Source organism: Trifolium pratense, linkage group LG6, assembly GCF_020283565.1.
Source record: "Trifolium pratense cultivar HEN17-A07 linkage group LG6, ARS_RC_1.1, whole genome shotgun sequence".
Taxonomy (NCBI): domain Eukaryota; kingdom Viridiplantae; phylum Streptophyta; class Magnoliopsida; order Fabales; family Fabaceae; genus Trifolium; species Trifolium pratense.
The window spans coordinates 31,837,606-31,853,407 of NC_060064.1; the positions used below are offsets into that span (position 1 = coordinate 31,837,606).

The 15,802-nt window shown below is 33.8% G+C and overlaps 4 protein-coding genes across 7 annotated transcripts; 1 reads left to right on the top strand and 3 right to left on the bottom strand.

Annotated features, from left to right (window-relative positions):
* Positions 1–951: 951 nt before the first annotated feature.
* On the bottom strand, positions 952–1,383 carry LOC123892111. Its single transcript, XM_045941951.1, has one exon. It carries the CDS (start codon positions 1,381–1,383, stop codon positions 952–954), a length of 432 nt encoding a protein of 143 aa, XP_045797907.1.
* A 629-nt stretch (positions 1,384–2,012) lies between these two features.
* LOC123889330 (inactive leucine-rich repeat receptor-like protein kinase CORYNE) lies at positions 2,013–5,013 on the top strand. Of its 2 annotated transcripts, none has more exons than XM_045938616.1 (2): positions 2,013–3,835; positions 4,547–5,013. In XM_045938616.1, the coding sequence occupies exons 1-2, from the start codon at positions 2,907–2,909 to the stop codon at positions 4,857–4,859; spliced, it is 1,242 nt and encodes a 413-aa protein (XP_045794572.1). In that variant the 5' UTR covers positions 2,013–2,906; the 3' UTR covers positions 4,860–5,013. The 2 variants fall into 2 exon arrangements, with proteins under 2 accessions (XP_045794572.1, XP_045794573.1); XM_045938617.1 differs by having other exon boundaries at positions 2,143–3,835; positions 4,550–5,013.
* Positions 5,014–5,365: 352 nt separating this feature from the next.
* On the bottom strand, positions 5,366–10,164 carry LOC123889331. Its single transcript, XM_045938618.1, has 2 exons — positions 8,883–10,164; positions 5,366–5,743 (listed from the first exon to the last, which is right to left on the bottom strand). Exon 1 carries the CDS (start codon positions 10,001–10,003, stop codon positions 8,891–8,893), a length of 1,113 nt encoding a protein of 370 aa, XP_045794574.1. The 5' UTR covers positions 10,004–10,164; the 3' UTR covers positions 5,366–5,743; positions 8,883–8,890.
* Positions 10,165–10,636: 472 nt separating this feature from the next.
* LOC123893268 (DNA-directed RNA polymerases I and III subunit RPAC2-like) lies at positions 10,637–14,981 on the bottom strand. Of its 3 annotated transcripts, none has more exons than XM_045943202.1 (4): positions 14,842–14,981; positions 12,986–13,103; positions 12,106–12,182; positions 10,637–10,965 (listed from the first exon to the last, which is right to left on the bottom strand). In XM_045943202.1, the coding sequence occupies exons 2-4, from the start codon at positions 13,084–13,086 to the stop codon at positions 10,832–10,834; spliced, it is 312 nt and encodes a 103-aa protein (XP_045799158.1). In that variant the 5' UTR covers positions 13,087–13,103; positions 14,842–14,981; the 3' UTR covers positions 10,637–10,831. The 3 variants fall into 3 exon arrangements, with proteins under 3 accessions (XP_045799158.1, XP_045799157.1, XP_045799159.1); XM_045943201.1 differs by having other exon boundaries at positions 12,986–13,100; positions 14,828–14,981; XM_045943203.1 differs by having other exon boundaries at positions 12,986–13,110; positions 14,828–14,981.
* Positions 14,982–15,802: the final 821 nt, after the last annotated feature.

A 15,802-nucleotide genomic window follows, 5' to 3' on the forward strand; every position in this document is an offset into this window, starting at 1 on the left:
TACAAAGTTAACATCATTGAAACTCACATAACTGTGAGGTCCCGGGTTCTAACTCAGGTGAAAGCGTCTAACCTAATAATATTGAGCATCAAAGTTTTTGTCAATTGATTTATAAAGCAAAAAGGTGCCCATTTCACCCACAATTTGCAATAGTTAATGGTGGTATTAGCTAGAAGTTTGACATTAAATTTGTCTTCTATGGAAAAGAATTACTATCATTTTGGAATTATTACAATAATGTCAATTATATAATGGAAAAATTCAAGTCTATGACATTTTAAGCAACAAAAGTAAAAGCCTAAGGTCTAAATTATAGGTTCAATTAGAGAACATCTTGTCAAAGGACCCAAAAAAAAAAATTTAACTTTTTCTCTTAAACAATCTACCTTAATTATAGAAATACTGTATATCCATGTTCTTATATCTACTGTAAAAAGAAGAGTTTGATCTAGTGATAAAAAGCTAAATCTTAGATTTAGGGTTTTAGGTTTAAAATTTGCTAGTGTTTTTGGGAGAGGTAAATATAAATAACTTTGTAAGTACTTTAAGAATAAGAGTTCTAATATCTTTTCTACCTTATTAGAATGAGACATCATCTCCTCACCCTAAACTTTTGTCATAAAAACAGAAAATAATTCTAATATCTACCAAATGATTCAAGAGAAAATGGCGAATTGATTTTATTTTGTATCAACATCTATGATAGAGCTCATCCAATTTAAAAGGTCTAAGTGTGAATTATGCAGATAATTTTTGTTTAATTAAAATTATTATTTTTTAAACAGCTTTAACTAAAATTCTTAAACCACACCAATCCAATCATTTGGTTAAAATGGTAAAAGTTTGTAGCAACTATCATATGTCTTCATTTTATAAAAAAAAAGTTGGAAATTTTCCCTAGCTCCGGTATGAGTTTGAATATACACATTTCAAAAAATATCTTAATTTTTTTTAATGCAATAGAAAGAAACAACACGAAACAACTAAATTAATTTCGGGGGAGGAAATCCCCATTGAATCAGCAAGAAGATAGGTAGAAAGAGGTGTTGAGTACTGCCTCCAAGAGATCATGTCCCCCTCCAATCTCACTCCATGTTTAGCTAACCAGTCAGTATAAATATTGTCTTCCCTTAAGGAATGGTGGAAAGATAAAAGCCAAATATAATCAATGAACCTCCTGATGAGGTCAATAACAGGTGCGTAAAGGTGAGTTGTAGGAACTCCATCATGAATAAAATTCAAAGCCGATTGACAATCCGATTTACACTCAACATATAGAAAACCATTGTTCCAAGCCATCTGGAGGCCATTTAAGATCGTTTGCAACTCTGCATTTATATTTGTAGTGATACCTGCCTGAGAAATCCAATAACCAATTACCATTAGTATCTCGGATTAAACCTCCGAAATCAAAGTGACTCGGGTTACCAAGAGAACTACCATCAACATTTAATTTAATGGCGAGACTTGTGGGAGGTTTCCAAGCTACCATACGAGTTTTCCTGTGAGTGTTGGCGGAACCGAAACATCTAAAAGTTGCTTCATGCTGAAAATTAATGAGATTCACAATTTTCTGGTATGCCCACAAGTTGTTAGAAAGAAGCTCTTCATTGCGAGCTCTCCAAATAAACCAACAAGAGATAAAAAAAATATTGCTCATTCTTCTCATAAGCAAAATGTATAATCCGCCCATAACAATTGAACTAGAAAAATGGAACAAGTACCAAATTCTTAAGGCTTTCGGAAAAGAAATATCTTAATTATGTATAAATATTTTGAATAATTTATCTGGTCTGAAATTATACTTTAAAAAATGGTGATAAAAAATAGAAAAGAAAAAAGAAAAAGGAAAAGATAGAAAAGTGGGAAAAAGCAGAAGAATGCAATAGATATTATTAATTAATTAATTGTAATAATAATGTAAACAATGCAGTAAAAGCAATTATTCTATAGAAAAAAAAAGAGAGAAAAACTTTACTAATCACACACATGATGCTAAGCACTTTTGTCAACAAAAACAAAACATACTAACCACAGCACAAATTTCCATGCAACTTAATTCAACGGTCAAGATGAAACTTAACAAGATCAAACGGTTAAGATGTAGTATAAATTCCTTAATCAACTCACGGATTACGATGTTTCACTTTGGGAGCAAATGTGGAACCCACACAGTACAGTCTACTGAGTGTTGTTGCCTACTGCCTACTCACAAAGGCGGGAACCCAAAGAAGAAGTATGGCCCTTTCCTGTCATCAGATATGAGAATGAGATTGTGATGATGAGAGAGAAACTAACTTTGTTTTTTTAGAGAGAGAAACATGCTTTGTGTGTGTGTTTATGTTACTGTTAGTGTTTAGCTCTTAACTCAAATGACATTGTAGTGTTTCTTAGGAGTTTTTGTCTGTCTTTGTTTTTGTTGTTTTTTTACCTTAATCTTTGTACCCTTTAATTTGTTTTCAACTTTTTCACTTTTTAATTTGTTTCCAAGTGAAAAAGGAAGAAACTTTGTTTATGGGTCTTGTTGCTTTTGTTTGGTTTTGTTAGTCACTCATTGTTACTAGTACTACTAAACCTTGGAATAGTTCTTTGTTCTTGTTTATTGCTTTTTGTAGGTTCAAATTCTTGTTCTTGTTAGTGTAAAGGTGAAAAATTTATGGGTGAGAGAGGAATAAAAAGATGGGGTTTTGTAGAAAATGATAAGGATTCTTTTTATGAAAGCTTTCTTGTGAAGATTTTGGTTTGAAAAATGAAAAGTTTGTGGAATATGCTTATTCTTATTCTTATTCTTATGCTTGTATTCTCTTAAACAACCCATTTTAGCATAGAGTCTAAAAATTAAGTCTTCTGAAGTGTGATGAATTTGTTTCTAAGTTTTGTGTTTTTGTGGTGATGCTATTTTTCATATGGGGTTGATTTGTGGATGTGGTTTTGTTTTTTGTGTTTTGATGTTTAAGAAAAGACAAACTTTTTTTTATCTTGCAAAGGAATTGTTGGTATTTCAGCCACTTGTTCTTCTTCTGTTCTTGTTCAGTTTGCATTATAACACTGTGCAATGTGAAGGAAGATTGAGTAAAAACATATCTTCTGAGACTTCATCACAATCAGATTACAAAGATAATCCTAGGAAGGTTATTGTTAGCATAGTTTTAGGAGCAGTCACTGGATTAATTGGTTCTGTTCTCTTTGCATTTGTGATTCGTTGTATTGTTCGGTATCTTAACCGAACACCAATCCTCAAAGGACCTGTCATATTCTCCCCCAAAATTGCCTCAAAGACACTCCAATTAGCTTTGTCAAAAGAAAACCATTTACTTGGTTCAAGTCCAAATGGGAAATACTACAAAACTGTTCTTGAAAATGGTCTCACAATTGCAGTCAAAAGGCTAACACCTTTTGAGAGCAATTCACCAGAGAGTAGGAGAAAATCAGTGAAGAGGCAAATACAGATGGAGTTAGAGCTTCTTGCTAGCTTAAGACATAGGAATTTGATGAGTTTAAGGGCTTATGTTCGCCAAAATGATGGATTCTCGTTGGTTTATGATTATGTATCAACTGGAAGTCTTGCAGATGTGATGAATAGAGTGAGGGAAAATGAGTTGCAGATTGGTTGGGAAGTTAGGTTAAGGATTGCTGTTGGTGTGGTGAAGGGTCTTCAATATCTTCATTTCACTTGTGTGCCACAGATTTTGCATTTCAATTTGAAGCCTACTAATGTGATGTTGGATGCTGAGTTTGAACCTAGATTGGCTGATTATGGATTGGCTAAACTTCTACCAAACTTAGATAGAGGGATATCTCTCAACACCCCTCCTGAATGTTTACATAATCGCAGGTAAAGACAAAAATGATTTTAATCAAAACTTAACTATTATGTAGTGCTGACACTTCAAGTTTAATGTATGTATGGTATTGGTCACAGATACATGTGATTACATTCGATTACTTCCATTTTTAAATTATTACTGGTGTTAATGGCATGTCTGGTGTATGTGTCGGTGCTTGCTTCATAGCATATTTAGTGGTGTTTTGAATGTGTTCTCTTTTGTTTTTCAATACCAAATGAGTAAACTGTTGGTTGATATTATGCATTTGTTTGACTAGTTACACCTTTTATGGTCCACATTTCATTGGAGGGATTTTCCCTTTGGAATACCTAATCAAAGATTCTTGTTAAACATAATCAGTATTTTGGATTTTCATGCTGCCATTTTCACAATTGGTCTTGTTTGATAACAACTTTGCAAAATCAACAATTATCTTAATTTGTATGCATTACTTTACGTTGTTAAGTTTTTTGACTTTCTTTATGTTGTTAAGTTTTTTGACTTTAGGGACTCAGTCTAGTCCAAAGGAATACATTTAACAAATTTATTTTAAATTGATTTGATGGATCACTCATCCAAAGTATCAATAATGATAAAAATAAAAATGTTGCTGAATGTGTTGCATATAAGGATGTGTTATATAGTATTTGGTACTTTCCAATAGAGATGTATAAAATTTGATGGTGGTATTGAGATTAAAATGTGTTTTGCAAATTCAGCAGGTACACTGAAAAGAGTGACATATTCGGTTTCGGCATGATACTAGGTGTTTTATTAACTGGTAAGGATGCTGCGGATCCATTCTTTGGAGAAGCAAGCAGAGGAGGAAATTTGGGATGTTGGCTACGACACTTGAAGCAAGCCGGCGAGGAACGAGAAGCTCTAGATAAGAGTATTTTGGGGGAACAAGGTGAAGAAGATGAGATGCTAATGGCTGTTGGGATTGCTGCAGCTTGCTTATCTGATATGCCTGCTGATAGACCTTCCAGTGATGAACTTGTTCACATGCTAACACAACTCAATAGTTTTTGAATTAAAACTTCATTCTTCTATTTCTTTAGAGATATTTTTCTTTTGTTTTAGACCCTTTTCTATATACTAAGATGTTAGGGGTTTTGGTTGGTCATGATGATTCTGGTGTAATTCATTGTTTTGCATGATCTTTGTTTTGATGGTGTGCTTGACATTTTTTTTTTCTCATTTTTCTGATCTGGTTTTGCAGATTAAGCGTTTCTTTTTTCCGTCATACTAGTATATATATTATGATTGTAAATCACTAGTGATGTTACCAAGTATATTGTTTCCTTGGGCAGTAAGTACTAATTATTGAATCTTAAGATGAACATGCCATGGGTGGTGTTGACATATTTTCCTGGAAAAATGAGAAAAGGTAAACATATATTTCCCTGGGAAAATTGTGAAAATTTAAGTAAATTTCTGTCCTTCTGAATTGCACGCCAATACTGTGACATTTCCTTGATAATTATGCATAACAAGGAAAAGTTGATTTTCTCGTAAAAAAAAAACAGACAAGTTGATTAACTAGAGAACATGAATATGTAATTAAGAGCATACAGTTACAGGATAATTAAAAATTGCTGCATTGAGAATGAAATGAAACAAGTAAAAAAGGTACCATGATAAGGAAAACTTGAGAACATGTGCTCGCTTGTGCACACACGTGCACCTTTTCTCCCTTCTTGCTTGAGCACTTTTACAAAATTCTCCACATTAAAAAATAATGTTCAATACACAGTTTTAGAAGAGGCAACCAACACAAATCATCAATATATTGGCAAAGAAGGACTTGAACAACATGAGTGATCTGGATCTCTCAGAAACTGAAGCTTCATGTGATGCTTCCCTGATGGTTGCAAATGGAAGATTTTAGCAGAAACTTGAGTCCAGACAGCCACCTGAAATAAGCATGAAGCACAGCAAAAAATCGGCAGAATTTCTAATTTCAGCAGAGTGGTTTAACAGTCAAAAGTTGTTTTTACAGTGTATCCAACCAAGTATGTTATGAGATAATACCAGGTAACAAGTAAATGCAAGACATGATGCATGTACCTGTAGACCAATACTGATATGAAATAACAGCACATTGATAGACATAAAGCATAATATTTGTATAACAAAGGATATAAAGCTGCTTGGGTAAAGCAAGATATGAAATGGTTTCCAACCATGTTTCCACAGTTCGTCGGGAAATTGAAGGAAGCTCGGTAAATTTTGAAAGAGATTTAGACTCAAAAGGATTCATCATGATTGAGAAATTGTAGAATGATACAGTGGACATGGTATTTATACTCAATGTTGAATCTAACAAGCAGCTAACAAAAATTAGTAACTGCTAAACTCATGCTTATCAATTCTAACAGAATCGTTATCTTGTAACAGCTATCATAAACACAATATTCGATACATAGGTAGAGGGTAGAGGAGAGAATTACTTGTTGCAAGAATACCATCTTTGTACCCCAATCAGGTGTGCATATCGAGCTGATTGAGCATCTTTCCTTTTAAGAGTTTCATCTTCAAATGCATACATACATCCATGTTTCAGTAACATGCTGTTTTGATGACACGAGACTGTTTTTTCACGACCTCGGTATTTGGATAGATTAGACAGAAAATCAAGTTGTAGGTGAAAATTGGAATGAAGGATGCATGCTTATAGGATAAACACAACTGGGATTGAGGATTTTGGTTTGTAAAAACACAGAAGATATACAAACATCAAGTGTAACATCATACTTGTCAACAAATATATTGGTTTCTGTTCTAACTTGGCTCATTATGCTTGAAGTTGAAGGGATAAAGCACCACTATAATATTCCTCGCATATAATTTTTTTACATTAAGTGAGATTACTCCATGAGAGGAGAAGAACTCAGCTCTTGAAATAAATTCTCTTGCAAATTCTAGAACAGTTTACCAAGGTACACCAAAGGAAACTAATTTCTTTTGAAATTTTAGTCTTAATCCACTGAAAAATCTACACATGTACCTATTGAAATCTACAATTACACAAAATTTTCAATTGCAGAAACAAAAATTAAGAATTCCCACCTAATAACATACTAATAATACTTAAAAGCTCAAAAGTGATGGGAACAGATCAAGAAAACCATTTAATCGTAAACACTACTAATAACTACAATTTTAATAGTAAGTTTTTTTTGACACAATTTTAATAGTAAGTTAAAAATAATAAATGTTGACATATTAACACATGTTACTTTACAAACACTAGATCAGAGCTTCATCGTCCCTAACATTAAAATGCGTAAACTTCAATAGCCAAAATATCCAAATCCAAACAGTTGTCTTCTTAAAATAGCACAATATCATTTGCTGAAGTTGGTTTGGAGTATTTGGTAGTTCAAAAACCAACCAACATACAAAACTTACTAGCTTGAAGCTATATAGGGAAGTAAAAAAAATTAGAGTTGGCACATAGTATGTGAATGATAAGAAAATGAGTACTACTCATGAGGGGGAAAAGGCCAGAATAAAAGGAAAAGGAAAGAAACACGCTGTTCCCCCCTCAGTGGAGGAGAATGAAAAAATGGAGACAAGTTTAGAGTATACAAAGTTGACTAAAAATGGGATCTCTCTTTCGCTGCAAATGGTTCCAACTGATTTTGAAAATGAAGAATGGCTGTATAGAAAGAATGATTCCAATGGTGAAAGTGAAATAACTGATCCAACCAAACATGTCAGTAGTAGTAGTAGTAGCACTGCAGGCATCAAACAAGGAATTCAACCACTTGCCTGTTATTTGCTTCATGCAGACATATATGTTTTACCTTAAGTCTTACCATTTTAACAAGAAATTATATAATGCTGATTGCTGAATCAGGAATCTGTATGTGCTATCTATGAAGTTTATTATTTATAGGACTTATTTTAGAGTTATTAGGTGGTGATCAATGATCAAAGTCATGACTCTCATCAGTGTTTGATTAATGTCACCAACATTAATTCTTTTAGTTTTAGTATGATGGAGAGTGGAGACATGCACATATACATCTTTCATAAATAAATATTAAAGAGCATTAACATTAACACGGATGATAATTTAAACTCAAATTTTCACCTCAGTCCCTAATATGTCATAGCAACCATATTTTAGTTCTGGTTCCATCTTTGTATGTTACTACACATTGAAGTTTGTGACACTGACATGGATTCATTGATCAATGATCACCAATTGATCACCTTTTCTATACTAAGAATAACATTGATCAATGTTACTATACCAATTGCACATATTGATCACCATCTAATAACTCTAAAATAAGTCCTATAAATAATGAACTTCATAGCTAGCACATATAGGTCCCTGCTGAGTGTCATGACGGCATGACGCAAATAACAGGCAACTGGTTGGATACCTTGTTTGATGCCTGCAGTGTTACTACTACTACTGACATGTTTGGTTGGATCAGTTGTTTCACTTTCACCATTGGAATTATTCTTTCTAGACAGCCATTCTTCATTTTCAAAATCAGTTGGAACCATTTGTAGCCGAAGAGGGACCCAATTTACAGTCAACTTTGTATATACTCTTCTAAACTTGTCTCCGTTTTTTCATCCTCCTCTACCGAGGGAGGACTCAGGAACATATGTTTCTTTCCCTTTCTTTTTCTTCTGTCTTTTTGTTTTTTTTTCCTTCCTAATAACTCAACATAATATCTCCATAAACTCACTACCCACACAACTAAGGTTACACACCATGCCATCAGTTTAGGACTAATAAGCATGTTTACACAAGTTCCTCTTATCAAACACTGCTATAACTAAATAATCTAATCAAAATATCCAATAGGTATAGTTAAGCTAAAATTGAGCTACACTTGGAATAGGTTAAAATTGAAAATCACAAGCTAACAATTTTGCAAAAATGCATTGAGACTTGAAACAACTTAACTAAAATCTACCTAAAAAAAGTAATCGCAAACGACAGTTTGGCAGAATCACAATGCACCAAAATAATGATCAAAACTACATCTTAAATCTTCAACAAAATAATGATATCGTCAAACTCACCGACGCGATCATTTGATTTTGTGATCCATTTTCTTTACAAGATTTTTCATCTGAAACCTCCAAAACAAGAAATAAGCAAATCCAACACCAATCAAAAGAAAAATCCAAACATGTTCATCTTGTCCTTCTCTTGACCTAATCTCAGCAATACCAAAATTCTCTCTTCCAGAATCTCCCAATATCCCTTCATTCAAATGTCCATACAACACATACAATCTTCCTTTCGCTCCAACCGTCACCGACGTCGGAAACCGCTGAATATTAATCTCCTTTCTCTCATACACCACTCCTTCTCCCCAACTATCCATGCTCTTCATCAACCACATTTTATTCTTCGGCGACACCGCCACCGCTAAATTGTCGTCGCGAACAACGATATCGTCGGCCCCAATGAGATCCTCGTTTAATAAGACAGTCCTGGCGGTGCCGTCCACCGCGTCTACCTTGAAAAGCTTCCCGGTGCTGGTTTGGACTACGAGAAGGTAGCCTTTGGAGACGTAGGTGATTCCGTTGAGACCTAGGAGGTTGTTGGCGGTAGTGTGATTGTGATTGTTCGCCGGCGAGGTGAATAGTGAAGATTTTGAGAAGATTGTAGCGTCTCCATTGACGGTTACTTTCCAGATGAAGTTTCCGGCAGAGTTTGTTACGAATGCGTTGCCAGTGTGATCGACGGCGACGTCGTTGGCGGCGGAGAGTTCGGAGAGGGCAGATTCGTCGTCGTCGGGAGGGAGGGGAGAGAGGAAGATACGGCGTCGGGAACGGAGGTCGTATGCGGCGAGGGCGTTGAAAGGAGGGAGCGGAGGATGGGAGTGAACGACGGCGAGGAGACGGTTGCGGGAGGAATCAACGGCGATTCCTAGGAAGGAGACATCGGAAGGGAGGGTAGTGTCGGAGATGAAGGTTTCAACGACGCCGGCGTCGGAGACGGCGGTGATGATGCGTTGACGGAGAGATCCGATGAGGAAATGTTGAGCGCGTGGGTCCCACGCGAGGGATTCAGGGTAGAGATTGAGTGATCGGAAGTTGATGACGTGTGCGTCTCGTGATAGAATTGGGCTTGGGCCCAATATGAAGATTAAGATTATGAAAGTGATTACTTTGTGTGATGATGAGATTAACATGGTGCTTAATTATTGATTTCTAGAGTGTTTTAAAATATGAATTTTGGGGTAAGAATGTGAATCAGTAGAGAAGATTAATTGAGAAATTTTTGGGATTGTGTTTGTATATGCATGGTTGAAGATGTAATTGAAAACTAACAAATTATTCACTTTTTTGAGTTGAAATATTGTGGGGTTAACTAAACATCCTGATTCTGTAACTAAATTCAGTAATTTAGGCTTTGACTCAGATTTATATATCATTTAAGTTACATAAATTTGACCCAAAAAAAATAAAATAGTAACCCAAATATCAGGATGCATTGCATAAATTCATGATAAATAAATGATATTACTATAAATAAAGTTGGTCCTTATTTGGATATATAAGCTTAATCATATTATGGAGAATAAGAGCTCAATTTTATTATAGAAAATTAAGAGTCTTACATTGGTTGAGAGGTGGTCTGAAAATATATTTATAAGTGAAGACAATTTCATTTTACAAGTAAATTTTATATGATTCAAAACCAAAATTTAAAATATAGTATCATAACCACATTTAAACATATGTTATTTATAACCATGACCTATGTACTCTGGGAATACTTTATACTCAATAATAATATAAGACCAAGGTTGCAAAAACAAGCATAGTAGAAAATGAGAACTAATTCTTGTAACTTCAATCCACCATGATTTAGAACACAATCCCACTGTATTTTCAAACATACACTTGGTTGTAGAAGATAAAAAGAAATAGAGATAAATACATAAGGAGACTATATTTTAATGTTCAAATAACACATCTACTGCAAAATATAAATAAACTATATCTAACATATTAGTTCATATATTCATATGATCCTCAGTTTTGCTGGTTTTAAAATCATTAACTGCCTTCTCAAAAGTGTTTCTAACATGCTGGCACATAAGCATCAGATCTTGACAACCATCTTTTAACACCTCACATGCTGGATCCCCTATAGATACACAGAGAGATATATATGATCCCATTCAGCAGAAAATTACTGATGTTGTGACATTTAATTTGAATTAGATGTAAAAACCAACGATAATGAGAATCAAAAGTCGATCAATTTTATAATGGAAACCACTCCAACTTTCTCTTTAGATTCCATTACTAATACTACTTATCTATAATGAATAGATATGAATCATAAGACACAAATTTAGAACATGAAAGTGCAAGAAGAACTTATCTGCAAAAAAGTCTGCAAGCACTACAGGTCATGTAATTCATAGTGTAGCACAGAAGGGTACTCACATACTTAAGGGTGTTCTACCATTACCCAATAATATTTTTATCTCAAAGATAAATAATTTGTAAAATGAGTTTTAACTACTTAGTTATTCATTAATGCACCACCAAACATACAATTTGCTTAAATCTTAAATCTTAAACAGAACATGCAACGAGGGGAGAAATTTCTCAGTATCACAATAGTGATAGAATTAACTAAGCTTAAAACAGTTTGGCTCCTATTCCATGCTAATTATGGTAACTGACTTTGCATGTGAAAATAAATATTGTTAGGTTCAAATTATGTAAATCATCTAAAACAAATAACAAATAACTGGTAACCAGAATATAGAAAAGTTTGTCCTGCAAAATATGAACTATGAAATTGGAAGCTAAAGTACAGCAGAGGCTAAAGTTTGGCTTCCTAGCACCAGAAGCTGTGGATCTCCTTGGGAGAGTCCAAAAGGTGATGCATAGTAATATTGTGTCTCCTAGGTCAATGAATGTGGTTTTTAGGAGGATTGGGTTTGCCATCCAAAAAGGTTTAGCGGCGCTTCCATCCATGTGTAATTATCTTTGACTATACATATACTCCCTCCGTCCCAAAATATAAGGGAAAACCGGTCAACCAAAGTTAATGTATCTAGTCCAAATTTTTAACCAAATACATCAACTTTCTTTGACCAATTTTCCCTTATATTTTGGGACGGAGGGAGTATATAACAATAGAGGGAAAAAAAAAGTACACACTTTTCTGATTGTGATATAAAAATGGAATATTTGGCATTAGACTCTGTAACAAATTTGCCGATTACAGTCACATTATATCCACCATGACAAAGCATACGTAAGCACTTACCAGTTGTCTGGACTCTGACATTGACACGATTTTCTGAAGGATGTGGAATGCTGTACCCACAAAATGTCACTCTTGGACTGCAAGACAACAATAATTACTCTCATCAGGATATATTGTTCTGAAAATGACAAGGATTAAGGAAGAAGTTGGGTGCAGAAAGAGTAAAAGAGTTGTGGAAAATCATTAAAACTCCAAACAAATCGACTATCTCCCCGAGGGATGAAAAGCGGGGGGGGGGGGGGAGCTCGGATGAAGATCAATTCATGACTATTTTATACATACTAATTTTGTTTTGTTGACAACTATTCCCTACTTTTAATCAGTTTTATAGCTAATAACAGATTGAAATTTATGGCAGGTGCAAGGTTATCTTCTTCCCCTAGACTGCTAGACTTTGAGATAATAACAATGTTGTCAAATGCAGATTGCAGAAAAGAGTGGTTTGATTATGCTACATTACTATAGTGCCACTATAGCTGCTATGTGACAATAGCGTAGTGCGGAACATTTAACGATTTGTTCATATTCCGCTACTCTAGCCAACATTTGACAACACTGGATGGTAAGCTACATTTATCAGTTATCACTCCTATTTGGTGTTATCCTCGTGTGTTTCAGGGGAGTTCATGCACAGAGGCGGAAGGGGGGCTCTAGGCTCTATCTATCTATCATGTCCATTGTTATCAATAGAATTAGAATTTTCAGGTTAAGAAAAATATCTTAATTAATTCTACATTTCTTTCCCCAACAAAATTTAATCTTCAATCATATGATGGTAAATAGAACACTAGACAGATACTTAGAAAGAAAGTAAAATGAAGCTATAAAAGGGTTTGTGTAAATTATGGAGAAAGAGCTATGGATTAAGGAAATGACTAACTCTTGATTCAAGGTGAATCTAACAGAATTAGCAAAGGTGTGATCCTCATCCATGAGAGAAAACGTTGATTTACTCAAATCAGTGTATGAACCGTGCTCCATTGCTGATAATCAATCTGCCACAAATTGTTAACAAAATTTAAGAAACAAAATAACAACTCTGACGAAAATCCAAATGATAAAAAAATGAAGTTGTTTTCTAACCACAGCAAGAACAAGGCATCTAGCAATGAGTCAATAATCATGAATGAAACAAGAACTAATAATCGATATCATAATTTATAGGGATGACATCATTTTTTCTAACTTGTTTATTATTTTGTTCATTTCTTTACACTATATTTCTACATTCTCTGAAGCTCTAGTTGGCAATGTCAAATTTTGAGCTTATAACTTATAAGCTCATATAACAAAATTATTTAAGAAAAGCTCATACAACAAAACAAATACTTGTTTGGTAACAGCCATTAGCATCTCATCTTCTTCACCTTGTTCCCCCAATAGATTGATGATTTGTGTTGGTTGCCTCTTGTAAAATTGTGTATTGAACCTTATTTTTTTAATGTTAGAGAATTTTGTAAAGTGCTTAAGCAAGAAGGGAGAAAAGGTGTGTGTATGTGCACGCGCATGTTCTCTAGTTTTCCTTATCATGGTACCCGTTTTTTTTACTTATTTCATTTCATTCTCAATGCAGCAATTTGTAATTATCCTGTAAGTATGCTCTTAATTACATATTCATGTTCTCTAGTTAATCAAGTTATCTTTCTTTTTTTACTATAAATTCAACTTAACTTTTTTTTTTGGGTTACAAAATTAACTTATCTTTGTTGATGCATAATTATCAATGAAATATCACAGTTTTGGCGTGCAAATCAGAACAAAAATTTGCTTAAATTTTCACTTTTTTCAAATATGTTTACCTTCCCTCATTTTTCCAGGAAAATATGTACCATCCATGGCATGTTCATCTTAAGATTCAACAATTAGGGAAACAATATACTTGGTAACATCACTAGTGATTTACAATCATAATATATATATACTAGTAAGACAGAAAAAAGAAATGCTTAATCTGCAAAACCAGATAAAAAAAAAAAATGAGAAAGAAAATGTCAAGCACACCATCAAAACTAAGACCATGCAAAACAATGAATTACACCAGAATCCTGACGAACCAAAAACCCCTAACATCTTAGTATGGAAACAGAAGAATGAAGTTTTAATTCAAAAACTATTGAGTTGTGTTAGCATGTGAACAAGCTCATCACTACAAGGTCTATCTCCAGGCATATCAGATAAGCATGCAGCAGCAATCCCAACAGCCATTAGCATCTCATCTTCTTCACGAGCTTATAACTTATTTTTACTAGCTTACAGTTTATTTTGATAAGCTAATTCAATTAGCTTATAGATTAAAAGTTATCACTTTTGTCTCAATTTTACGTCATTTTACTCGGAAATAAAAATTAATTTAACATATCTTTTATAGGTCATTTCATATTTATAAGTTAATTCAGCAGCTAATTTTACCAAACATTACAAATTCAATAAGCTAGCACTAAAAACTAGCTTATAAGCTATTCTCTATAAGTTGATCCACAATAAGCTAACTTATCAAATACAGTATCCACAGTTTTCTGTCAAATAGAACCTTAATCTATTGGCACCACTTCACCGCGCAATCGCTGAATTGCGGTGCACGGTGGTGTGGTGCTCCTATACTAGTCATTCCTGTGGCGTGTTGCCTATTGGAGTGGCCGGAAATAGCGGCCGATAGAGGAGATGGAATGGAAAAAACGAAAAATAAAATATAAAAAAAAAAAAGAAAAAAGAAAAGGAAAACCTGTTTGTGGAGAGTTTCTGACGTGGTGGCTGACGATGAGCTCTGGTTGCGTTTTCCGGCGGGAAGTTGAGTTGAGTGTGTTTCCAGTACAACAAGAGACAAAGTGGCTACGGCAACACCAGAGTTAAGATTTTTAGGGCTTTAGTGTTTTTTTTTTTTTTTTTTTTTTTTGGTTAAATAGATTTTTAATCTATAAATTTGAGTAGGATTTTAGTTTTTTTTTTTTTTTTGGAAAAAGTAGATTTTTTTTTTTGGATTACGAAAAAGTTAGAATTTTAGTCTTGGAAATAGATTAAAAAGATAAATAGGTATTTGAGTGGAACATGTGTATTTAACTTTTAAAATATTTTATATTATTTTTATTTTTTTTGAACCAAACAAAATATTTTATATTATTAAATATTAAAAAAAGTCAATAAAAAAATTAAATAAATATTTTAAAAAATCAATAAAAATATTAAACTTTTATTTTAAGGTAAGTTAACATGTGACCATTTAGTTTTTTATAAGTGTAGGGCGAAGTTCAAATAAAGACTTATGGTGAATTTTTTCTTATCTTGGAGACCATCTTCTCCCCAAAAAATAATGTTGCTTTGAGAAAACAATTCTTTAATGTCTTGAATCAACAGAGCACATACATAAAATTTGATATTTAAGGCTGATGCAGTGGAGAGAATCGGAGTAGCAAACCAACTCAACAATAACCATATTTTTTGCCAAAATGAGACCCTAGTAAATGGTACATAACTCTGCGAGTAATATGTATGAAGACCTTGAATGAAACCCAATAAAGTTGATAAATAGTAGCTTGAGTCATTTATGATAACTCCTCCATAGCCGGCTCTAACAGGCGATCCGAGACAACTTCCGTCAATAATGTGAATGACATCAGAGTGGTTGCTGACTTGCTGTTCCAATTTACAAGGACGTCTTTTGTTATTGTAATTGAGCATAATGAAAAACAAGATGTGATAA

Coding starts and splice junctions, on each gene's coding strand:
- LOC123892111 (XM_045941951.1), bottom strand. CDS start 1,383: ATGGTAATTGGTTATTGGATTTCTCAGGCAGGTATCACTACAAATATA.
- LOC123889330 (XM_045938616.1), top strand. CDS start 2,907: ATGGGGTTGATTTGTGGATGTGGTTTTGTTTTTTGTGTTTTGATGTTT. Junction 3,836..4,546: donor GAATGTTTACATAATCGCAG/GTAAAGACAAAA, acceptor TTGCAAATTCAG/CAGGTACACTGAAAAGAGTG.
- LOC123889331 (XM_045938618.1), bottom strand. CDS start 10,003: ATGTTAATCTCATCATCACACAAAGTAATCACTTTCATAATCTTAATC.
- LOC123893268 (XM_045943202.1), bottom strand. CDS start 13,086: ATGGAGCACGGTTCATACACTGATTTGAGTAAATCAACGTTTTCTCTC. Junction 12,183..12,985: donor AGATTCACCTTGAATCAAGA/GTTAGTCATTTC, acceptor GTTGTCTTGCAG/TCCAAGAGTGACATTTTGTG. Junction 10,966..12,105: donor TGTCAGAGTCCAGACAACTG/GTAAGTGCTTAC, acceptor GTGTATCTATAG/GGGATCCAGCATGTGAGGTG.